The 27,366-nt window shown below is 34.2% G+C and overlaps 1 protein-coding gene across 6 annotated transcripts in view; it reads left to right on the forward strand.

Moving 5' to 3' along the window:
• The window catches only part of Agmo (alkylglycerol monooxygenase), a 325,071-nt gene that overhangs the window by 109,753 nt on the left and 187,952 nt on the right, over positions 1-27,366 (forward strand). For all 6 annotated transcript variants that reach the window (XM_078040035.1, XM_078040034.1, XM_078040037.1 and 3 more), the window contains exon 5: positions 341-444. In XM_078040035.1, the coding sequence (XP_077896161.1) occupies positions 341-444 (104 nt within the window). The remainder of the gene's footprint in view (positions 1-340; positions 445-27,366) is intronic.

Here is a 27,366-nt window from a genome sequence, read left to right on the forward strand (position 1 = left end):
CCACATTTCCAGTTGGCTTTTATGATCTGTCATATTGTAATATGTTGGTAAAGTATAAATTTCAGAAGTTATTTTAGTTTGCTAGAGGCATTAATTATGTCATATATGCTATACATATTTATTGGCTATGTTTCAGGTTTTTATTTATTTATACTCTGTTGACTCCCTGTTTCCAAAAAATGATTTGAGGAGCCTTATTTCAATTATCATGGTGTTGGCTAGCTTTTCCAGAGATATTCCAGATTTTTCATCCTCACTCAACAGAGCAACATGCATAACTGGACATGGAAGTTACTTTGTTCTTTTTTTCATAGCTCCTTTCAAATTATGTGTTTTGCAGAGGTTAACATTATTTGGGCTGGACACCAAGTGCACCACAGTTCTGAGGACTATAACTTGTCCACAGCACTGAGACAATCTGTCCTCCAGCTATATACTTCCTGGGTAAGTTGTATGAAATTGAATAAATGTGATATAATGATTGGTTTTTTAAGGCTCAACTATTTCTATTTCCTCCTACTAAACTAATAGAAGATGTTTACAAAAATGGTTCATTTTTCTCTGTGAGGTCAGACCCTAAAATATTCCTTTCTTCTCTGCAAGATCAGACACACATGAAACAAATGGCAATCTTTTGTTTGGCCTAAAAACTCACCTTGACATATACAGCAATATGAGAAAGTGACTAATTTACTCTCAACTAGTAAGGCAATGTACAAACAATGTATCCCAACTCAAATACAAACAAACAGTTTTCATTAGAAACCTTTAAGAGCAATTTTTTAAAAATCAGTTCTTATTTCTGCATGACTAGGTAACATGTACTTCAACCCCTTGCTTTTTGAACATTGTTTAGTTGAGAAATAGTAACTGTGTGTATTTATAGGGTACAATGTGATGTTTCTTTATATATTTACATTTTAGAATTATCAAATCATCAAAATTAGCATATCCATAGGTGTAAAGATTTATCTTTTCTTTAAGGGAAGAACATTTAAATCCTCTCTTGTAGATATTTTAAAATATATAATATATTACTACCAACTCTAGTCATCTTGCCATGCAATGAAACACCAGAAATTGCTTCTTTAACTTTGTACCAGATGACAAATGCCTACATGTTTTTCTCCACCTCTACCCTCACACTGCCATTCCCCTCTTCTGTTAACTACTCTTGTTCTCTCCATTTTAATTTTTTAACTTCCACATATATATGAGATCACACATTATTCATCTCTCTGTGTCTGGCTTATTCCATTTTCAATAAAAATTGCCTCTAGGTTCATTCATATTGTCAGAAATAACAAAATTTCCTATATTAAGGCTGAATCATTTTCCATTGTGTATGTACCACAGTTCTTAAGCCAGTCATCCACTGATAGAAACTTAGATTGTTTCTATATCTTAGTTATTATGAATAATGCTCCAATAAATATGTGGGTCCAGACATCTCTTTGGCATGTGGATTTCAATTACTTTGGGATATAATCCCTGTAGCAGGATTATTGGATCATAAGGTAATTCTACTTGTAATTTTTTGAGGAAATTCAATGATGTTTTCCAAAATAGTTCTACTAATATACAATAGTACTGACAGTGTTAAGCATTCCCTTCTCTCTGTATCTTTGCCAACACTTTGTAATCATTTGATAATTCATTTGATATCCCATTTTTGTCTTAATTTACATTTCTCTCTGAATAGAGATGTTATACAGTTTTGCATTTGTCTGTTGATCATTCCTATTTCTTCTTTTGAGAAATGTCTATTCCAGTTCATTGCCCATCTTTAATTGGGCTATTTGTTATATTATCTTATATTAACTCAAACTCAATAGTTTGAGTACCTTATATATAAAATATTGTCCCCTTATGTAATATATATTTTGCAAACATTTTCTTCCAATGTGTGAGTTGTATTTTCACTCTAGTATTTCATTTGCTGTGCAGAAGCTTTTCAGTTTGATAAAATATCATTTGTGTATTTTTACTTTTGTTTCCTGTGCTGTTGAAATCTTATTCAAAAATCTCTGCCAAACCAATATTATGCAGGTTTTCCCCTATATTTTTACCTATTAGCTTTATAATTTCAGGTCTTATATTTAAGTTTTTAGCCCATTCCAAGTTTCTTATATAAAGATCAATTTTCATTCTTCTGTGAAAACATTGATTATATATTTAGAAAACACTACATATACCAAGAATTATTAGAATTGATAAAAAAATTTCAGTAAAGTTGCAGGATATAAAATCAACTTATGAAACTCAGCAGCATTGCTATATGCTAACACTGATTTATCTGAAAAAAATGATTAAGGAAAAAATCCCATTTGTAATAGCAACAAAAAGAATTAAACATACAACCTACTTTAGGAGTAAATTTAACCAAGGAAGTGAAAGCTCTACACTGCAAACTATAAAACACCAACGAAAAAAATAAATGGAAAGATATTGATGCTCATACATTTTTAGAAGAATCAATATTATAATTTTCTATTCCCACAAGTGATATAGAGTCAATAAAGTTCCTATCAAAATTCCAATGTCTTTTGTCATAGGAACAGAAAAAAAATTCTAAAATTCAAGCAGAAGCATAAAATACCCTAAAGAGCCAAAGCAATCTTTGTCCAAAAGAACAAAGCTGAAAGCATCTCACTAAGAGATTTCAAAATATATTACAGATCTACAGTAATCAAAACAGCAAGGTATTAGCATAAAACAGACATATTACCAGTAGAATAGGATAGAAAGCCCAGAAATAAGTCCACAAATAGATCAACTGACTTTCAATAACAGTACCTAGAGTGCACATCTGGAAAGACAGTCTCCTTTGTTTTTGTTTTTCCTTTCAATCATATTACATCAGTTAGTAAGATGTTTACTATGGTTTGGATATGGTACACCCAAGCTCTTGTGTTGGGAGCTTGATCTCCATGGTGGTGACACTGGGGCTGTATGGAGCATTTAAGAGTTTAAGCTTGGTAGAAAGTATTTAGTCCTTTGGAAGTGTGCCCCCAGAAGGAACTGTAGATCCCCATTTGCTCTCCTTGGTTTCTTGTCTGGAATGTGATTGCTTACTACCACATCCACTTTTGCCATGAGCTTACACAGCCAAGATAGGAGCTTTGCAGAGCCCACATCATATTTTTGGATTTCCAGCAACTAAAATTGTGAGATAAGTAAGCCTCTTCTCTTTATAAGCCATCTTTTCTTTGGGGTATTTCTTTGTAGTGACAGCAGTGGATTAATACAATGCTCAACAAAGTTCTCTAAAAACTCCTTGCACAAGGGGAATAAGAACAACCACTACTAGAAATATGGTCTGGTTCTAAGGTTTTTCTGTCTCACTGGACAACCCTGAGCTATCTGATAATATCCTTTTCTGTGATCTCCCTTGCTTAGCTCTTTCTGGCTATCAAAACACTGTCCTTAAATGAATGTCGAACCCAGAGGTACTTAACCACTGAGCCACATCCCCAGGCCCTTCTTATGTTTTTTTTTATTTTGAGACAGGGTCTCACCAAATTTCTTTGGGCCTCACTAAATTGCTGAGGCTTGCTTATTATCTCTTTTGATCACCATAAATAAGTTTATGGTTCTCTAGGTCAAATATAATTATCATCAGGGAACTGAAGATCAGTGAGTTGAATTATACATCTAGTTAGTGAAAAAGTCAAGTTCTTTGAAACCCAATGCCTCTAAACTGATAAAGGATATAAAGACACGGGTGATAACCCAAAAAATTTGCACAGGAGCATAGGCAAAACAAATCTATAAGCCTGTTATGGTAGTAATACAAATTTGTTGAATTGGATCTTGTAAGAAATCCAACCCAAACCCATTATAACACAAACCTGTGTTAAAACTTGGATTCATTTCCTAGGACGACTGTAATAAAACACAACAAACTGCCTGGCTTAGAAAAACAATGATTTATTGCTTTTCAGTTCTAGAAGCCAAATGTCAAAATCAGGATATTGACAAGACAGTGCATCTTCTCTTCTAAGTTCTGGTAGTTTCTGGGCTTGTAAATGCATAACTCTAGTGTCTATATAGTATGATGCCTATTTTTTTTGTCTAAATTTCCCCTATTTAAATAATTACACTAGTCATACTGATTTAACGCTCATTTAACTCCAGTATGACCATATAGTAACTAATTATATCTGCAATGACCCTTTTTCCAAACAAGGTAACATTCTGGGGTAGTAGACGGTGTGATTTCAATGTGTAAATTTGAGGGAGGGGAGTACAGTAGAATACCCAACATAACTTTAAGCAGTAAAGAAGGAAAATAAATAAACATATATTTTCATCACCTATAGTTTGTCCTGGAACTCTGGATGGTTAAACACAGAAGAAAATACAGTTTATTTTATAGCTGTATTTAATAAATATGGCAATGTATTTAATAAATGTCCAGAGTATTGAATGGAAGGAAGACAAGGTCTTGGGATGGAGGAGATGTCTGCTCTCTTTTTTTTTTTTCTGCATAATTTTTTTCCACATTTTTTTTGATGCAGTGTTGTTATACATGTTGATGTGATTTATTGTTACATATTTGTACATAGTATCCTAAAAAAAAACAGGAATAACTCTAACCAAGGAAATCAAAGAGCTCTTCAATGAAAACTATAGAACTTTGAAGAAAGAAATTGAAGAAGACCTGAGAAGTAGTAGTGTCTCTTTTATGTAATTAGTCGCACACTTGCTTTGGTCTTAAATATTTATTATTATTTTATATTCTTGTTGCATTGTTCCCTTTATAAATATAAAATGACATTTTTGTCACTTCTAATTAATTTTGGTATAAAATATGCTTTTCTGAAATGAGACTAGCTACTCCTGCTTCTTTTTTTGCTTCATTCACATGGTTTATCAGTACCCATCCTTTCACTTTCAGCTTGTCTATGTAAGGTACATCCCTTGCAAAAAACATATAGTTTGGTCTATCCACCAGCCTATGTCTCTTAATTGGAAAGTGTAGATCATTTAAATTACATGTTATTATAGAGAGGTCTTTTATTAATTGCTGACATTTTGATTTACTTATCATGTTTAATTTAGTCCTGTTTCTTACTTGCTTAACTATTCTTCAAATGAGATTTGTTCCTTTTTGAGTTCTGAAGTTTACTTTTTATTTCTTGCATGTGCAGTATTTCTTTAATAAGTTCTGAAATGCCTGTTTAGTAATTATGAATTTTTCTATTTTCTGCTTTTCTTGGAAGGTTTTTATTTCATCTTCAATTATGGATAACAGCTTTGCTCATTGTAGCAGTCTTCATTGACATTATTTTCTTTCAGGGCTTAGAACATATCACTGCTACTCTTCCTGACTTGTAGAAATTGTGCTGAGAAATCAGAAGTGATTCTGATTCTCTTGCCTCTAAATATGACCTGATATTTTTCTCTTGAGGCTTTTAAAATTATATCTTTGTTCTCTAGGTTTGGCATTTTTATTACAATGTATTGTGGAAATGTTCTTTTTTGATCTCATCTCCTTGGGCTTCTGAATTCATCCCAGATAGGTCCATCTCATTATGAAGGTTGGGAAATTTTTCTGTTCTTATTTCCCTGACGAGTTTATCCATTCCACTAGCCCACATCAATTCTAGTGATGCTTTAAATTGAATCTTTACACATTGTCCCAAATTTCTTGTACATTCTGATCATGGCTATTTTTTTTTCTTTCTTTCTTTAATACTGTCTGAATGTTAAAGACTGGCCACTCTAACTTCCACATCTAAGATTCTGTCTTCAGCATGATCTACTCTAGAGAGATTTCCAGTTAAATATTTTATTTGGTTTTTTGTATGTAGTTCATTGCCAAGATTTCTGTTTGGTTCTTTTTTCAATATTTCTATCTCCTTATTGAATTTCACATTCATATTCAAACTGACTTCCTTAGTTTATCCAGTTAATTTTCTATGTTCTCTAGAAATTTATTGATCATTTTTATAATAATTCTTTTTAATTTCCTATCTGATATTTCATCTACTTCAGTATTTTGAGAGTCATTTGCTGGTGAATCATGAACTTTAAGACATGTTGTGTTTGCTTGATTCTTCACATTTCTTGTATCCATTTATAAGGTTTTCTGCATCTCTTGAGAGGAATTTCTCTTCTTATGTGTAAAACTATGTAGGCACAGTCTTCACTTTCCAAAATATCCTATAATCATCTGGATTGAGACCCCTTTATGGGTGTGGTGTCCATAGCCTTTTCATTATTTCTCTGTTTTTGATATAGCAATGGATATGTGTAGGTGGCATCTGGATGCCTACCCCTAGCTGTTTCTACTTGGGGCCTTGTCATTAGAATGTATTTTGGCCTCTTCTCTTCTTTGCATTAGAGTATAGCTGAAGATTGTCATTAATTTGTGTGTGAAGCACGGTGTGATGTCTTTTGGTTGAGTTGCATTCAGCATCAGAGTTTTTATCCTATGAATTTATAGTGTCCCTATAGGTTCCCAGCACCTCACAGAATCCGGGGAAACAAACAATAGTAACAACCAACACAAAGAATATACAGTTTTAAACTAAATACTTGGGTTCTACTATGATATCTATAATGTTAATTGCCATAAAACCCAGAAATGGTAGGCTCAGCAATTATCAACACCAAAAAACAATAAGTAACCATGAGCTATATCTGGCATTAAAGCAAAGAACAAATATCAACTATATCAACCATAGCAGTAATAATTGCAATAACATTAATGGTGGGATCAGGAGTTATATAAATCAATTAGTATTAAAAGATGGTAAGAAAACACTCAATTAAAAGAAAATGTGACAGGAAGGTAGAAAAGAGTTAATAATTTCAAAATGTAAACAGAGATAATGCAGATGAGATGTAGCTTGTTATGGTCATAAGGAGGATCAAAAATAATAGAAATAACAAAGTAAATGGAGAATGAAGGAGTGAATAATAGAATTTGGCTGTTAGCAGAAGACAAGAGAAAGAGAAAAAGAGAAACAAAGGAAAAACAATATAAAACACAATCAAAATATACAAACCCAAAATCCTAACCCTCAATAGGCAAGATAAAAAATAATAATAATAACATTTTTAAAATGCTAAAATAAAAAATGAAACAAATATATATATATATTATATATATTATAAATATATATATATATATATATATATATATATATATATATTATATGTTCATGAACCAAAAACACAGCTAAAATACACACACAGAAATAAAGAAAAAAATGATTCTTAATGAAAAATTAAGGAATTGTTTCCACTGAAGTGGTCAAAATAGTCAGTGAGAATAGAAAGAACTGACTATACCTGATTGTCTTTCCATTTCTTCATGGGCTATGTACTGTAAGCGAGGGGTGGGTGGTCATTAACCCCCTCCTCTTTTTGTGTTGATTACCAAGCTGCCAGTTGGAGTTGCCTCAGACTGAAGTTAGTTCAAATAATTTTCAGCTTCTCTTCTCCCCAGTATAATGTAGGGTAAAATGAGAAGTACTGTTAGTTGTAGATTTTTCTGCACAGACCAGATGGATGCAATCTCAGGCCCACCCTCCCTTTTTAGGCAATACCTGTATTAATACAGTATTTTGTAATCTTGTACAAAATAGGCTGAATAAATATATAGTTTACTAAAATATTCTGAAAAACATTTTGTCTCTCTTAGGAGCAAATCAACATGTTCTGTGAATTTAATATCTGAGGAATCATCACAGGAAAAATTTATTAGAGCATCATATATTTCAGAATTTGAAGAAATCATGGATATAATATAATTTAGGTCATCTATTTTTAAGGCTAAAAAAATCAATCTCGGAAAACTCCACCATGTCACACCACATTGAACATTGCTGAGTTGGAAATCAAGTCTAGATGCCAGTTTTTTGAATTTTTATCCTGGCTTCGCTTACATTATTCCTGCTATAGAGTCATGGCATCCAAAGTTACAGATAATTAATAATCTAAGTGAAATGCAGATTCACCCCTTTCTTATTTCTGGGGAAATATTCCCTTTACAATCTCTTGCCCTTTTGTCAGGCACATGGAAAAAAAAGTGCAGAATAAGGAAATGAGCATTGGGAATTTATCATAAAGTACTAATATTTTGAAGATGGAGATGAGCAAACGGCAATGAATTGTAGGGGTTGTAAGTCAACCTGGATCTTTTTTTTTTTTTTTTAAAGAGAGAGCGAGAGCGAGAGCGAGAGTGAGAGCGAGAGAGAGAGAGAGAGAGAGAGAGAGAGAGAGAGAGAGAGAGAGAGAATTTTTTAATATTTATTTTTTAGTTATAGGCAGACACAACATCTTTGTTTGTATGTGGTGCTGAGGATTGAACCTGGGCCGCACGCATGCCAGGCAAGCGCTCTACCACTTGAGCCACATCCCCAGCCCTGGATCTTTTTTTTAATATTTATTTTTTAGTTGTAGTTGAACATAATACCTTTATTTTATTTATTTATATGTGGTGTTGAGAAACGAACCCAGGGCCTCCCACGTGCTAGGCAAGCTCGTTACCGCTGAGTAGTGATGAATCCAGCCCTGGATTCTTGACCATCACTACTAGGTCCCTTAAAAGATAAGAACAAGTTTTAGGCCCTGATAATTAATGGTATGTAATAGATATTTCAAGATATTAAAATCAAAGAGCAGACTTCAGGTCTCTTCATTTTCTTGGATTCATTTGTAAGATTTTCCTCATCAGCACTAGTATAGAAAGACTACAATTTGGCAGTTACTGAGGTAAGAATGCACTTTACATCAAAAAATAAATGAATCACGTCTTTAAAAAGAAAATTAATGTGTGAAATGAGGAGAAAAAGTAAGCTCAGAGTGTGTTTCTTCCATATTACCATAAAAATTATAGTGGCAGATCTATCATGTAAATAAGTTAAAGTTAAGAAATCAATTTTCTAGAATTTCTAGCCATATTATATGTGCTTCAAATAAAATTTAAGCTTAAAAAGAGCTGCAATGTATAGAGTGCTATTTAAAGTAGATGGTAAGTGCCTCTTTATTTACTATACACAGTAATATCTTGTTTTGTAAACCATTTCAATCTCTGATTGCAATCTATATATTGCCTTAATGAAAATAATAAAATAGGTTTAGACCCATGGATATTATTAGTGTATAACAGTGTCAGGGTTAACATTTCACTGTTTTCTAATTTCATAGATAAAACATCTGAATACTTTAATTTTATTTCCAAAACAGTGACAGAAGTGTTTGAAAAATAAAAATGGGATTTTTGCCAAAGGGATATAGGATCCACCTGAAAAGATCATCCAATGGCAGGAATATGAAACAACTAAAAGATAAAATATATAACAGAGTTATAATCGAAAATATGAAATAAATACCCTTGAAATTAGCTATAAATGATTGATTGAAAAACTAAATGGGGACAAAAAATTTGGAGACAAATTTCTTTAAAGAATTTCATTAAGATTCTGGGAATATGGCAGAGTAGAGGAGGTGGCTTTTCAATTTTCTCCATGGCCTGAGACTGAGGTAGCAGATACACAGCTTTTGAGTAAGGTGGGGAAAGAGGGATTTCACTGGGATTTGATACTGGACACTCAAAGCAGGGTAGAGGCTCAGAAAGTTGGATACAATAAACTAAAGAAGAAAGCCAGTGGTGGAGAGCCAACCCACCATGAGCAAAAGGAGGGGTACAAGACAAAGCTCCATTTCAGGCAGCACCCTGGTGTGTCTTGGTGCAGAGAAATTTGAGATCAAAACCACTACCTGGGGGCTGGGGATGTGACTCAAGTGGTAGCATGCTTGCCTGGCATGCACGGGGCGCTGGGTTCGATCCTCAACACCACATAAAAATAAGAAATAAAGATATTCTGTCCACCTAAAACTAAAAAATAAATGTTAAAAAAAAACACTACCTGAACTTATCTGAACCAATAGATAGCAAACAATGCAGGTTCATGACAAGCACACTTGGGTATTAATTAACATGCACTGTGTCCTGACTGGTCACAGAGAGCAGGAGCAATTTGGTGGCTAGCTCATCCTTTATGACATTAGTAGGACTTGAAATAGCAGAAGAAAAGAAAAAAAAATGCCTCACAGAGCCACTGTATTTCAGCAGGCACCTAGTACCAGACCTAGGCAGTGACAGACATAATGGGAGAGAAATGAGAGAAAACTGAGTCATATCAGACAGCTTCAATCTTAGGCCACTGCTACTGGTAACTGAGAGCAATAAAATAACCAGAAATGGTTGACATCCCCCACCCCTTGATTCCTCTATCAGTATTTTACTTAAGAATAATTGAGAATATTAAGATAGACATTGACCACCCATTCTGGTCAATTATTTTGACTACTTTGCACTAGGATATTGGATTTCTTTCTTTTTTCATATATATATACCCTTAAAAGATAAGAACAAGTTTTAGGCCCTGATAATTTATACATGCACTTATTTAACCTGTTTTCTCTCATATTTAGCATTTTTTAGTGTAATTATCTTTTTGTTTTAGCATGTCTTGTGAAGGAATATTGGATTGTATATCTTAGTTAGAACTTGTATTAATTCTATGTATTTATTTCTCTTATTTCTCTTTCAACCTTATATTCTGTTTTCAGCCTAATTCTATTGTTCTTTCTCCCTCTCTCCCAATACTGTGCTTTTTGTATTTTTCCCCCTCCTTGTGTATAAACATAACCTGCTACTGCTCTTCAGCATCTCTTTGTTCACTTTCTGAAATTGTGAGTTCTTTCTAACTTCCTAACACATTTCTTTCCCCCCACTTAACTATATTTTTACCATTATTCAGAACTAAATGGTTTATATATCCCCCGCCCCCACTATCAATGCTAATATTGTCATTACTGCTCTGGATTATATAACAGACACATGCTATTTTCTTTAAAGCCAGAACTAGTTCATGGTTATTATTTTGATTGCTGACAGTTGTTGAACCCACAATTCCTGTTGGTTGGTGGCAGTTAATGTTGAAGTAGTAGATTCTGAGTACTTACTTTAACACTGTTTAATACTCTTTGTTGTTTACAACCATTTTACTATTGTTTATTTTTCCCCCATTCTGTGAGTTACTGAGAACCTACAGGGACAGACACTAAAAGTTCACAGGTTAGAGATTATGCTGCAGAACTAAACATTCCCTCACAGTAGTCTTAATCAAAAAAGGGAGGAGACAAAAGCCCCAAACCATCAAGGAGGAACAAGTAGACAGGAAACTTAGGTCCCACCCATTGACCTCTACTCATACATCAAAAACAGAAAGAAGGTACAGAACAAATAAAATAAATACACATAAAAGGACATGCCCCCAAAGAGGACAACTACTTCACTTGATGCAAAAGACATGAGATAACAGGCAAATAAATTCTACTTCTCACTAAGTTCATAAACCCACTGATAGTGAAGTAGATGAAAACCCAGAGAAAGATTATTAGAAAATTGATTATCAAAATGTTCAATTAAGTAAAAGATCATCTAAGAAAGGAATTAAGAGAGCAAGAACAGGATATGAGAGACCATTTTAATAAAGAAATAAACATAGTGAAAATAAAACAAGAACTCCTAGAAATAAAAGACAGAATCACTCAAATTACAAACCCAATTGAAGGCATCAATAACAAACTAGATGGTATAGAAAATAGAACCTCAGACCTTTGAGACAGAACTTCAGCCACTGAAGCCAGGTTATATGATTTTGAATACACAGAATTAATAAAGAGAAAAAAAGTATAGAACATGACCAGAATATACAAGAACTCTGGAAAAACTTAAAAAGACCAAATGTGAAAATCAATGGGATAGACGAGAACATGGAGATATAAACTAAAGGTATAAAGCATATTTTCAATGAGATAGTTACAGAAAACTTCTCACATATCAGAATGAGATAGATATCCACATATTGTAGGCTTACAGGACCCCTAATAGACCCAAACAAATGAGAAGGTCAATGATGCACATTATAATCAAAATGTCTGACATAGAAAAGAAGGAAAGAATATTAAAAGCTACAAGAGAGAAACCTTAGGTCACATTTGGAGACAAACCAAAAAGACTCACATTTCATTTCTCTGCCTAGACCCTAAAATCAAGGAGGGCCTGGAATAAGATATTACAAACCTAAAAGAAAACAACTTTCAACTAAAGTTACTATACCCAGCAAAACCCAGCTTCAAATTCAAGGGTGAAAAAAAACATTGAATGACAAGAATGAATTAAAAGAATTCATGAGCACCAAACGAGCACTACAAAGAGTACCCAAAGAACAACTTCATCCCAAGAAACTAAAATACAGTTCCCAAAGCACACAAACTGAGGCTGTTCAATAGAAGAATAATCCACTAAATGAGAATCACGACAGAATAAAATATAGCAAAAAATCAATAGAACAGGAAAGCATAGCCACATATTCACACTAACACTGAATGTTAATGGTCTCAACTCCTCCATTAAAAGACCTAGATTAGCAGAATGGATCAAAAAACAAAATCTAGCTATATACTTTCTACCAGAGACCCATAATATAGGTAAAGACACCCATAAGTTGAAGGTAAAAGGATGGCAAAAAATATTCTAGGCTTATGGTCCAATAAAATAACAGGAATAGCTATTATTATTAAGTAGGTTCTAAGCAAGAATTTTTCAGTAGACACAAAGAAGGCCATTACATCCTAGTAAAGGGAATATATATATATATATATATATATATATATATATATATATATATATATATATATAACCATAGTAAACATTTATGCCCAAATGTCTATCCACCTAATACATGGAAAAAATATTCCATGGCATTAAATACCACATAGACCCTAATACAATAATCCTGGGGGATTTCTATATGCCCTTATCACCAATAGACAGAACTTCAAAAAAAAATCAACAAAGTTATCTACCACCTCAACAACATCATAAATAAAATGGCGCTAATTCATAGCTACAGAACAGCTAAATTTACCTTCTTCTCATCTATGCAGGGAACTTTTTCTAAAATGTATCATATTGTAGGCTACAAAGCAAATCTTATCAAATATTAGAAATAATAATAAGCCCATGTGTTCTATCAGATTAGAGTGGAATGAAGCTAGAAATCAACAGCAAGAAAAAGAATAGAAGCCACATAAAGAAACAGAGATTGAATACTACTCTCTTAAATGAAGAATGGATCAAAGACCTAACGAGAACCAAAATCAAGAAATTCTTAGAAACAAATGAGAACCAAGATACAACATGTCAACATTTCTGAGACAGTATAAAAACAGTTCTAGTAGACAATTTTTTTATAACACTGAGTGCCTATGATTAAAACATACAGAGATCTCAAATAAATAAGCTTATGCTCCACCTCAAGGCCTTAGAAAAATAGGAAAAAACTAACTCCAAAACCAGTAGAAGTTAGGAAATAGTTAAGATCACAGATGAAATCAATAAAATTGAAAATAAGAAAATAATACACAGGATCAATGTAACAAAGAGTTGGTTCTTTGAAAAGATATATAAAATGACAAACCCTTAGCCAAACTAACCTAAAGAAAGAGTGAAAAGAAGAAAATCAGCAAGATCAGGGATGAAAAAAAATAGATATCACCACAGACTTCTGAAATTCAGAGGATTATCAGATCCTATTTTGAAAATTTATACTTGAGTAATGTGGAAAATACAAAGACATGGACAAATTTCTAGACATATATGACCTATCAAAAATTGAACCTGGAATAAATAGAAAACCTAAACAGACCAATATTATGTAACAAAATTGAAACAATAAAAGTCTTCTAAAATAGAAAAGTCCTAGACCCAATGAATTCTCAGAAGAGTTCTACAAGACCTTTGCAGAAGAACTAATACCAGTCTTTCTCAAACTATTCCATGAAATTGAAGGAGAGGGAACACTCCTTAATACTTTTTATGAAGCTAGTATAATCTGATAACAAAACCAGACAAAGACACATCAAGGAAGGAGAACTATAGAGCAATATCCCTGATGAATATAGATGCCAAAATTCTAGATAACATATCAGCAAATCACATTCAAAACACATCAAGAAGATATATATCATGATTGAGCATGTTTTATTTCAGGGATGCATAGTTGATTCAACATATGCAAATCAATAAATGCTATTCATCATTTAAACAGAATTAAGAACAAAAATCACATGATCATCTCAATGGATGCAGAAAAAAACTTTAATAAAATCCAATATCCACTTACATTAAAAGTGTTGGAGAAGCTAGGAATTGAAGGAACTTACCTCAACATTGTAAAGGCCATTTATGACAAACCTAAGCCAACATCATACTAAAAGGAGAAAAACTATAAGCATTTCCATTAAATTCAAACCAAGGTGATCTACTCTCACCACACCTATTCAAGGTAGTCCTCAAAATATTAGCTAGAGCAATAAGGCGAGAAAAGGAAATCAAAGGTATACAAATAGGAAAAGAAGAAGTCAAACTATTTTTGTTTGTCAATGATATTATGGTATATCTAAAAGGTCCAAAAAAAAAAAAAACTCCACCAGAAGACTTCCATTACTTAGAAATGAAATTAGTGAAGTAGTGGGATTCAAAATCAACACTCATAAATCAATAGCTTTTCTGTACTTCAGTAGTAATTCAGTCAAAGAAAAAATCAGGCAAACCATTCCATTCATTCCATTCAATGTAACCTAAAAAAAAAAATTGTGACTTAATCTAATCAAGGAGGTAAAAGAGCTCTACAATACAAATCTAGAACACTGATAAAAGAAATTGAAAAAGACCTGAAAAGATGTAAAGACGTCCCATGTTCCTGGATAGGCAGAATTAATATTGTCAAAATGGCCTTACTGCCAGGCATGGTAGCTCATACCTGTAATACCAGCAGCTTGGGAGGTTGAGGCAGGAGAATGGAGAATTCAAAGCCAGCCACAGCAAAAGTGAGGTGCTAAGCAACTCGAGACCCTGACTCTAAATAATAAACAAAAATAGGGCTGGGGATGTGGCTCAAATGCCCCTGAGTGCAATCCCTGCTATAAAAAAAAGAAAGGAAGGAAGGAAGGAAGGAAGGAAGGAAGGAAGGAAGGAAGGAAGGAAGGAAGGAAGGAAGGAAGGAAGGAAGGAGAAAAAGAGCCCATACTACCAAAAGCAGTATTCAGATTCAATGCAATCCCCATCAAAATACCAATGACATTCTTTACAAAATTAGAAAAAAAATTAATTCTTAAATTCATTTGAAAAAATATGAGACCCACAATAGCCAAAGCAAATATTAAGCAAGAAAAGTGAAGCTTGAGGCATCATAATACCTGATCTGAAATTATATTATGGAGCTGTAATAACAAAAACAGCATGGTATTGGCAACAAAATAGACATGAAGACAAATGGAATAGAATAGAATATACAGAGAAAAACCTACAGCCTCTAGCCTTCTGATATTTGACAAGAGTGCCAACAATATATCTTGGAGAAAAAATAATGTTTTTACCAACTGGTGCTGGGTAAATGGGATAATTATATGTAGAAAAAAATGAAATTAGACCCCTATGTTTCACCCTGCATGACCCTCAAATCAAAATGTTTTAAAAATTTAGGAATGAGACGGGAAACCCTCCAACTACTAGAAGAAAACACAGTGTCAATTTTCTATCATATAGTTGCTGTCACAACCTTCTTTAACAAGAACCCAAAGCACAGGAAATAAACCAAGAATCAAAGTGGATGCCACTGAATAAAAACTTCTTCACAAATATGGAAATGATTAAGAGTATGAAGAGAGAGAGTCAAAACAATGGGAGAAAATATCTGGCCAGCTACTCCTCTAATAGGGGATTCATATTCAGAATACACAAAGAATGCAAAAATTTAACTGAAAACAAACAAAAACCCAAATAACCCAGTCAATACATGGACAAAAGAAATATAGAGAAAGTTCTCATTGAAGAAACACAAATGGCCAATAAATACATGAAAAAATGTTCCACATCTCTAGCCATCAGGGAAATGAAATCAAAATTGCAGTAAGATTTCATTTTGCTCCAGTCAGAATGACAATGATGGAAAATACAAACAACAGTAAACATTGGCAAGGTTGTGGGGAGAAGGGAACACTTGAATATTTTTGGTGGGACCGAAGACTAGTGCAACCACTCTTGAAAAACAGTTTGGAGATTCCTCAAAAAACTAGGAATGGAACCACCATATGATTCAGCTACCATATTCCTGGGTATTTTCCCCAAAGATCTAAAATCAGCATACTACAATGATACAGCCACATTAATGTTTATAGCAGTACAAATCACAATAGGAAAATTATGGAGGCAACCCAGATGTCCATCAATAGATGGATGGATTAAGAGAGTGTGATTGATACACACACACACACACACACACACACACACACACACACACACATACACACACACACACGGTGTTTTACTCAGACAAAAAAGAATGAAATTATGACACTTTCTGGTAAATGGATAGAAATGGAGAATATATGCTAAGAGAAATTAGCCAAATTCAGAAACTCAAAGGTAAAATTTTTTTCTCTCATGTGCAGAAGCTAGAGTAAAATAAAGGAAAGGGGGAGGGAAGAATAAAATAACATAAGGAACTAATCAAATACAAATTAATACAAGAGCAAAAAACTAGTAGACTGAGGGTGGGGTGGGAAGAAAATGGGGAAGGAAAATGGAGATTCATGAGCTAAAATTTATTTCTATGTATGTATGAGTTTGGGGGATGAACCCAACTACTATGTACAGGCATAAAGCTCAAATTTTAAAAAAAAGAATTTCAAAACCTATATATATATAAATATTGTACATTCCAGGAAGTGAGGCTTAATTAGCTTTCCCTTCTCTGAGTTTGGACTGAGTGTGTAAAAGAAGCAACTTTAGAGTAAGAAACTTGGCAAATATGACCTTAGGTCACAGTTAACATCAGAAGTGATACCATGTCAATAGCATGTGCCCAGGGTAGGATAAGATGGAATGGCCCTTCAGCCCTATGGTTTTATCTATTAAAACTCATAATCCCAATCTAACAATGAAAGCAGATGTGTTGATCCCATATTGAGGAACACACTACAAAGTACTTCTACAGTGCTCCTTAAAACTCCAAAGCTCAAGAAACACAAAGACCAACTCAGAAGTTGTCACAGATCAGAGGAAGTAAAAGATACAAAGACTAAATCAGGGCTGTGTCCTAGATGGGATCCTCAAACTGAAACAAGACAGTAGGGAGAAGGAAGGAAGGAAGGAAGGAAGGGAGAGAGGGAGGGAGGGAGGGAAGGAGGAAGGAAACCAAACACTTAGTGAAATGTAAGCATGGTTTGGAGTTTGTTGATACTAATGTACCGATGTTGATTTCTTTGTTGTGGCAAATACTGCAGAGCAGTGTGTAAACAACAGAGCTAGGTGAAGGGCACAGACAATGCCATGTTACCTTTGCAACTCTTTGTTTTAACTATATTAAAAAGTAAATAGGTTACTAGAAGCACAACTACATATATATATATATATATATTTTCTTACTCAGAGTCAATGTAGATTATCTATCTACTCCAGAAAACAAAATTATAGCAAGCCATCAAAACAGACATTGATGCCTGGGAGCCCTAGGCTGTCATAAAGAACTCATCAGCCAGTGCTATTTTCAACTGGCCATTAATCTAAAAAAAATCGTCATTTTTTCAATCTTAATCCCACAGTACAACTCCCCATTACCTTTTCAGAACACAAATCTTATCAAACTAAAGCCCTCTATAGTTTTGAGAACAAATATAATATATTCCTTAAGACATGCAGAGATAGTCAAAACCTGGTCATTCCACAAACTCCATTGTCATCCCATCTTGAATTAAAAGTAAATTTTCAATTTTCTGAATCTACCATACCATGATGCCTTGGCAGTTCATTGTACATGAGTTATCACTACCTGGAAATTTTTCTTTGCTTTACCTCTGATTGGTATATTCTTCATGATTTATTTCATTATTTGCTCTTCAGAGAGATAACTCCTAGCTTTGAGCAGATCTCTTATTATTTTGTCTTTGTTTTGTCTGTTAAAGCTCTTGCATATATCTAAAATTGCACTAATGACTTTCATTATTGTTTTTTTTTCATGATAGCCTATAAAGGGAAAAGATTCTAAATCTGTTATTTTCAATGAACATTTAGTATACATAAAGTGATTACTACACAGTCAGTGCTCAATGAGTGTATGATACAAGAATAAATGGAGTACACATTTTGTATTGTCAAAATAAATCTGACAATAGAATTATTTTGTTAAATTAACCAAGGTAAGGCCAATGTGAAACTGATAAAAGCACAAGGTATGAAAATATTTGTCAGTCATTTAAATTTTTTTATTTAATATGCTTTCCAAAAAATAGAATTTAAGATATGACTTATTTACCTTTTTCAATAAAATATATTTTAAAGTATTTCTTTCATATATACAGTATAAGAATTGAGTGGGAAATATTAAACTATGTACCTTCAAAGACCTGAGTATGTTTCTCAGAAGTATAGTAAACTAATGATGAATGCACTTAATTTAAATGACTAGTATGAATATATTTTAGATTTGTCTTGTCTTCTCAATTTATTCTCTAGGTTAGTATTTAAATTAATTTTATAAGAATGAATACAATGTTTATAACATATTAGTAATCTTAAGAGAGGTAAATCTTACCCACTTTAAGAAAAAGGAATTATAACATCAAATTAAAATTTTTATTATTGCAAGTTGGAAAATATGTAAATAAATATATAATGGTCTTTTTTGGTATTGGGATTAAACCCAGGGGCATTCACTGAGCTACGTTCCAGCCCCTCCTCCCTTTTATTCTTTTGAGTTATGCTACAACATCAGGATATATCTTGACTTAATCATGAAAGCATGGACCCCAACCTGCTCTTCAGTCCCCAGCACTCACCCCACTGGTCTCCTCCTTCCCCCATCTATTCCACCAATTCTTCTTTAATCCAATTATAGTTTACTTTTTTGTTTCTATAATTAGTGTCCATTAGATACACCCAGTGCTGAGATATACCATGCCACATCTGTTCATGCATGTATGAAAGCTTGGTCAGATTCATTCCACTATTCTTCCCTTTTAGTTTCCCATTCCTTCTTCTTCCTCATCAATCCTCTTCACTTACTCTAATGATCCTTCCTCTATTTGGATGAAATATCTACCCCCTTTTTTCTCCCCTTTCTGTTTCTTTAAATCCTCCCCCAAAATTATTTTTTTTAAATTTTGCAGTTGTAGATGAACAGAGCATCTATATTTTATTTGTTTACTTTTATGTGGTGCTGAGGATTGAATCCAGTGCCTCACACATGCTAGGAAAGCATTCTGCCACTAAGCCACAGCTACAGCCCCCCCCCCCTCCTTATTTTGAATTAGCTTCCACATATCAGACAAAATAGCCCACCTTTGAATTTTGGGGACTGGCTTATTTCACTTAGCATGACAGTCTCCAGTTCCATCCCTTTCCCAGCAAAAGGCATAGTCATTCTTCTTAATGGCTGAGTGATACTCCATTTTATATATATATAAAACAATAGACATATTGTTTTATATATATAATTGTGTGTGTGTGTGTGTGTGTATCTCACATTTTCTTCACTACTCATCTGTTCAAGGACACCTGGTTTTTCTCCATGACTTGGGTATCACAAATTGTGTTACTATAAGCACTGATGTATCAGTATAGTATGCTGACTTTAAATATTTTGGATATCTATTCAAAAGTGGGATAGTTTGATGATCGTGGTTCCATTCCTACTATTTTGAGGAACCTCCATACTGCTTTCTGTGTGCCATCAAAAAGGCAGGAGTGTACCTTTTTCCCCACATCCTCTCCAACATTTATCTTATTTGTATTCTTGATAATTGATTCTGACTGGAGTGAGATGAAATCTCAGTGTAGTTTTTATTTGCATTTCTCTAATTCCTAGAGATGTTGAACATTTATTGATCGTTTGTATTTCTTCTTTTGAGAAGTGTCTGTTTATATTTTTTGCTCATTTATTGATTGGGTTATTTGGTTTTTTGGTGTTAAGTTTTTTGAGTTCTTTGTATGTTCTGGATATTAATACCCTAACTCAGGAGCAGGTGGCAAACATTTTCTCCCATTCTCTTTTCATGCTTTTAGTTTCCTTTGCTCTGCAGAAATATTTAATTTGATACCATTTCACTTTTTGTTTAATTTTTTTATGTTATTTCTTATGCTTTAGAAATCTTGTCAAGGACTTTGGTTCCTGTGCCAGGAGTGTAGGGCCCACATTTTCTTCTAGCAGGTTCAGTTTCTGGTCAGATTCCTAGGTCTTCAATCTACTTTGAGTTGAGTTTTATGCAGGGTGAGAGAGGTTAAATTTCATTCTACTACATGTGGGTTTCCAGTTTTCCCCGGACCATTTGTTAAAAAGGCCATCTTTTCTCCAAAACATATTTTTGGCCCCTCTGTCAGTATCAGATAACTATATTTGTGTGGGTTTGTCTCTTTGTTTTCTATTCTATTCAATGGGTCTACAGGTTTGGTGCTTTTGAGAAAGGATCTCACTAAATTGCTGAGATTGGTCTTGAATTAGCAATTATCCTACCTCAGCCTCTTAAGTCTCTGGGAGTACAGATATGTGCAACTGTGCCTGGATTTTTGGACTTATTTTTGAGGGTACTAATTTTTTTGTTACTAATAATGAAACCCAGGAGTGCTTTACCACTGAACTATATCAGTCTGTTTATTATTTTTATTATTAATTATTATTATTATTATTATTATTAATTTTGAGTCAGGGTCTGGCTAAATTGCTTAGGGCCTTGCTGGCTTTGAACTTGAGGTCCTCCTGCCTCAGGCTTCCAAGCTGCTGAGATTACAGGCTTGCATCATCGCCCATGGTGAGGATACTAATTTTTAAAATACCTTCATTACATTTAGGAAATAGTAGAGAGAAATTGACTAGAAATAAAGAAATCTGGATCCCAGCCCTAGTCCTGTTGTTAACTAGCTTTGCCACTCTGAGCCAATCAATCATTTGAGTGTTGATGATTTTATGCATGAAATGGGGCTATTAATATTTGCTCTGACTTCTCATATGGTTATTTTGAATAGCACCTTAAATAATGAGTGTGGAAATTCTGCAAAATATATCAAGTATGTTTCTCATGTATGATATTGTTTTTATATTACATATAAGAATACAGAGGAACTTCTGTGAAATCTCAGATCTTCTTATTACATTGCACTCTCTGCCAAACTACATAAACAAAGTGTTTTTCAGTTGCCGCAGTTGGAGTTATTTAAAGACAAATGTGATTATATAAATATGCAAAAAAAACTAACAACTTGAATGTAATACACTTGAATGTGCCAGGGATAAAATTCTCATAAGTCTTCTTCTTAAAATGAAAGCAGACCTTGAGCCCCCATGAAGTAAAGAAACAAGTCTTCTCTCAAAGAGATACCTTGCCCCAGAACTTGAAGGCATCCCTTTACCACCCTCAACCATCATTCAAAAAGGTCTGAATAAATGAGGAAGTTTGATGGTTGGAATCTTTACCAATTTCAGAGCCTTAAATCTAGCACACATCAGGAAAATGGAATTATTCTGTAGCTTATCAAGTCATCTAAAGTGTGGTACTAATACTATCATTCTCTAATTATCAGTGTCTTTCTTTATAGAAATCTGATAGTCATTTGCAATCTTTTCAATGTAGGGCAAAGAAAATGAAACAATAGTTGTATATGAAGTAGCATTATCTTTTTGTCACATTTAAAAATTTTACAAGTGGCTAAAAGTTCTACTTCCTTTACATGTTATTTTTGTCAGAAGAAGTGCATTCACTCATTTTTTTTCATATTCACTCTTGACTGGGGATCAGGTATCATGGCCCATTTGAGGATATAAAGTATGAATTTGTATTCTCAAGGTGATTGCTTTCCTTGGAGGGAATCAGGTAAATATATAGCTATGGTTACAAACTGTTAAGCTACTGAGAACGGCTCTGGTCCAGGGATGCTTCTTAGAAGAAATAATGCTTTAGTCAGATCTGTAAGATTGGTAAAATTTTGCCATAGGTACTGTAAATGAAACATTAAAGGTAGAGGGACAATATCTATAGAAACACTAAACTATGACTGGACATGGTGGCATACACCTGTAATCCCAGCAGTTCTGGAGACTGAGGCAGGAGGATCTTAATTTCAAAGCCAGCCTTAGCAACAGTGAAGCATTAAGCAACTCAGTGAGACCCTGTCTCTAAATAAAATATAAAATAGGGCTGGGGATGGAGCTCAGTGGTCAAGTGCCTCTGAGTTCAATCCCTGGTACACAAACACACACACACACACACACACAACCAAAACCACAAAACTATGGACAAATATGATAAACTTAATGAGGAGCAAGTACAAGTGTGGTATGTGTGTTAACTCTCTGAGGGCTTCAGGAACACAGGACCAAAAACTGGTGGCTTAGAGCAGCAATGTATTGTCTTACAGTTTTGGAGGCTGGAAGTCTGAAATCAAGCTGTCAGCAGTGCCAGTTCTCTCCTAGGACTGTGAGGGAGCAGCAGTTCAGGCCTCCCACCTGGATCCTGGTGTTCTGCAGGCAGCATGTGGCATTCCTTGCCTTGTAGATGCATCACTGTGGTTCCCACTTTTATGTTCCCCTGATATTCTCCCTGTATGTCTATCTCCATGTTTACATTTCCCCTTTTTGTAAGACAACAGTCATACTGGATTGGGATCCACCCAAGTTTCTTCATTTTAACTTGATTACTACTGTAAAGATGCTATTTCCATAAAAGTCCACATTCTGAGCTACTAGATGCTAAGGCATCACATATCTTTTGGGGAAGACATAATGGAATCTATAGTGGTATGATTATGGCCATAACACATGAGAAGGTGGAATGTGTAAAGAGGAAGTAGGTAAGAGAAGAGGCATGGGTCAAGGAATATAGGCCTAGGTTCCTTTAAGATAATGACTAAGTATTCCAAACATTTAAAATATAGGTAGGTATGTTCTAAGATAGAGACTGGTACTCTCTATAATTCAAGAATCTGGTTCTTTATCATTAAAAATCATAGATTAAAGGTGGGACTTATCTCTAGATTCTTCAATCAGTGTCTCAAGTCTGAAGGAAAACTAAATTTTTTTTTCTGTGAAACAATGTTTTAAAAATAATTGAGAATCCCAGAGGTAGAGACACTATAAAAATTGATTCAACTACTTAAAGTAGACAAAGAATCCTGGAGCTCAAAAAATTGTTTTTCTTTCAAACTAATTATACCCTTAAACTTCAACCATTTTGCTTTCTGCAGTGTATTTGTGAAAGACTCTCTTCTCTAAAAGTCTGCCTTTTCTCCCTGTTTGTCATCTCCTGGCTCTACTTCCTGCCTCAGACAAATTAATATGCTTAATTCCCATGACCTGGGCAAGCCTGTCCTGCATTCTCTGTTAATCTGCCTTGAAGTCCCCAGTGCACGAAGGACTGCGCCATCCACAGTCTTCCCTCCCACCCCCAGACTGCTGAGTGCTGGGGACGTCCTCCAGCACTGGCCAGGTTAGTGCCCTTCCACGTATGGCTTCCAGACACAGCAACTCCACACTGCCTTCCAAGCCAGCAACATGAGACTGCTCAACATGAGGCCACTCTATTTTCTTTTCTATGCCTTGGAAAAGCCTTTCTAGAATTTCACAGCCCCCTCAACATCTCTTCTCCACTGCTGCCTGAGGAACATATTTAAAACTTCACAGAGAAGCCTGAGTTTTTCCAGTGTTCCCTCGCTCTACTTTCTTTTCACCTGTCTTCAATTAAGACTCGGGAATTCACAGGTGAACATGCTTTTCTTACCTCTCATTTTAGAGAAAACGTTCACCTCTCTTCAGCAAGTCTAATTTGTAGGTTGGTGACCTGACTCTGGTTGCCTCTCTTAGATTTTGCCCAATAAGCTACTCTTTTTTATTTTTTTTTTATTTTACCGATTTATTTATTTATATATAACAGCAGAACGCATTACAATTCTTATTACACATATAGAGCTCATTCTTTCATATCTCTGGTTGTACACCAAGTATAGTCACACCAATTCATGTCTTCATATCTGTACTTTGGATCATCACATTCCACCATCATTAATAACACCATGCTCCCTCCCTTCCCCTCCAACCCCTCTGTCCTATCTAGAGTTCATCTCCTGCTTCCTATCCCACTATAAATCAGCCTCCTTATATCAAAAAAAACATTTGGTATTTGTTTTTGTTTTTTTGGAATTTGCTAACTTCACTTAGCATTATCTTCTCTAACTCTATCCATTTACCTGCAAAAAACATGATTTTATTCTCTTTTATTGCTGGGTAATATTCCATTGTGTATATATGCCACATTTTTTTTTATCCATTCATCTACTGAAGGACATCTAGGTTGGTTCCACAGTTTAGCTATTGTGAATTGTGCTGCTATAATCATTGATGTGGCTGTGTTCCTGTACTATGCTGTTTTTAAGTCCTTTGGGTATAGACAGAGAAGAGGGATAGCTGGGACAAACAATGATTCCATTCCCAATTTTTCAAGACATCTCCATGCTGCTTTCCATTTTGGCTGCACCAATTTGCAGTCCCACCAGCACATTTGTCTCTTTTCCTCTCAATGGTGTCTTTCATATCAAGCTATAAATATATTCATGTCTCTTATATTTTAGAACAAAATATACAAAATTTCCTTCATCATCCATTGTTCTATTCCAGGAATATTTCTAGGTTTCTTCTTTCTTGTTCTCAGGGAAAAGATAAGCAAGTGATTATCTCTCCCTCTGTTGTATTATCTCCCACATCCTCTGGGTTATTCTTATACTTACTGAAGTTTGGATTTCAAGTCTACTGCTGTTCTAATCACACCTGAAAATCCAGTGTAATTTTAAAAATTCTTTTATTATTTAGACACTTATTGGGAGTCTTCTCTCCATCGTAAGAATCTCTCATTTGTGTCTAATGACACCAAGTAATCCTTTCTATCTTCGTAACTGTCCTTTTTTTTTTAGCCTAATTTGCTTCGTCTCTTATTTCTAAGTGCTCATAGAGTTGCACATTTGGCTGTTATCTTCTCACTGTGGATACCTTCATTAGTTTGAATACAATTGATATTTACATGGTACCACATCAGCAAGCTTAACTCAGATACTTTCTGATTCCTTGATATTTGACTCCACACTCACAGTTCCAACTGCTCACTCCGTAGCTTCCTGGGGGGTATATCTCAACACAATATTCCCCAATCTGACCTTCATTAGCAATTCCTCCTGTTCACCATGAATACTCTGAGGGAGAATCACTTCTAGGCCTCTCACCTAGATTCTGGTGGTTTGTAAGCCAGAAATCTGGATATTGTTTTATACCTCTTTATCACCCTCTACTCCTATGATTAAATAGTTGCTGATGTGATTAAAAACACATAATTTTCTACTGAGCTTTTGAAATAGGCTCCAAACATATTTTTATATTTGTTTTTTTCTTACATGTTTAACAAGATGAATGTTAACTGTTTCCTTATGTCCATTACTTAGAATGGTAATAAAAGCCTTCCTTCTTGATTTAGTCACTTTCTAAATTCCTTTTCTTTTTTTCTTTCTTTCTTTTTTTTTTTTCTGTAGTGAGTCACAACGTATTGGAAACTCCCTAATCAATAAAAGTGATGGATAATTTCTTTAGAACAATGCATATTTGCCCATGCAAATTATTGTAATGGTTTCAGGGTTCCTGGACTTCTCGGGATCTGCCCTGAAATACCAGAATCCAATCCAGTCTCTTGCTACCCTATCTCCAACACCTTCAACAAGGCTGAAGTACTTATAGTGCCCCCTACAGGCCATGTGATTCCTGGCACCATGATATTACCTCAGGTGTGCTTGCTTCACTCCTAAAGGATAAAATCTGCTTACTTTCTGTTAGACAAGGGACACCTCTAGGCTTACTCTCATGTTTTCCTCACACATTGAGATCTGTCTGGGTTATTCCAGGCTTATGACCCTATTATATATGCTTGCTGTCTAAGGTAAGAGAATAACTCAGGGAAAACAGTATAATAGGGCTAAAGAGCCTTGGCCTCAGAATGCCATAGGTGTGCATGGTAAAAATGGATATATTTGGTAAACAGTGTACTGTCCCTTGGCCCAGTTACTGTTACAAAAACTCAGTTTGAGGAAGAAAAAAATTTTTTTAGTCAAGTTAGTACAACTAAGGATTTATGATGGAAATGGAGTTTTCATTGGTTTTAAAGGCTATAGAAGATTTGGGAGTGCTAAGATTGAAGGTGAAAAAGAAGATAAGTAGGCTGGGGATATCCTTGGTGGTAGAGTCCTTGTTTAGCACATGAGAGACCCGGGATTTGATTCCCAGACCACAAAAGTGAAAGAACAAACAACAATAACATAAAAACGATATGTGAGATTTCTCCTAATTGGTCTACATTTACTAAACTCCTTTGAATTTTAAAAATTATGATCTTGGTTGTATAATTAGGGTTTTTTGTAACATTATATTAGTCACAAAAATTATTAATTAATTTGCCAATCTGTACTCTTACTTATTAAAAATGTGATTGTTTTTTAATGCCTAGTGAACTCATTTTTCCAATTGTCAGTTCATCATTATATTTACTGATTGGTATGGTTTAGGATATTGTTTCATAAAATCAGTTTTTAGGATATCTAATCCTATATGGGAAATTCATCAAGAAATTATTCCATGGGCTAACAGGTGTGGTAAAGGCTCTCAAAATTCTTTGTAAAGAAACTTCACCTGTTTAATCCATCATTTTACCTCTTAACTGTAGAACTGCTTTTGCCATAACTGCTGTTAATATCTCATGGAACTATTCCCCAGACTTTGAAAAATTATAATATTAATTAAATAACTATAAGCATTAATCTGATTAATCTGCCATTTATTATCTTTAAAAACAGAACTATTCAGTAAGCACCCAAATAAGTAGTTTTACATTTTTCTCATACACTAATTAGTAGTTTCCAGATTATCCCTGTGTCATAGGCCATAAATGTGTTTTAAACAATGGTTATTATTAATCTATTATAATATATTATAAAAATCATAAAGCCATAGATCTTTTGGAACTCCAAGGATGATTAGATTTCAAATGGTGTTCTACTAATCCACTAGTCTGAGAAAATTGAGTCCTGGAGAAGCTTAAGAAAATTCTGAATATAAAAAAGGGAGTCTACAGTGGAACCACAGCTTAAAAGTTGATCTCTTGAGAAAGGGTTCTATATTCTTTATTCGCTTGCCACTTTATTCCATTTATCAGGAACCCATTTATAAATAATTAAACTGACCTTGCTTGTGATAATAG

The sequence above is a fragment of the Ictidomys tridecemlineatus genome, chromosome 2 (genome assembly GCF_052094955.1).
Source record: "Ictidomys tridecemlineatus isolate mIctTri1 chromosome 2, mIctTri1.hap1, whole genome shotgun sequence".
Taxonomy (NCBI): domain Eukaryota; kingdom Metazoa; phylum Chordata; class Mammalia; order Rodentia; family Sciuridae; genus Ictidomys; species Ictidomys tridecemlineatus.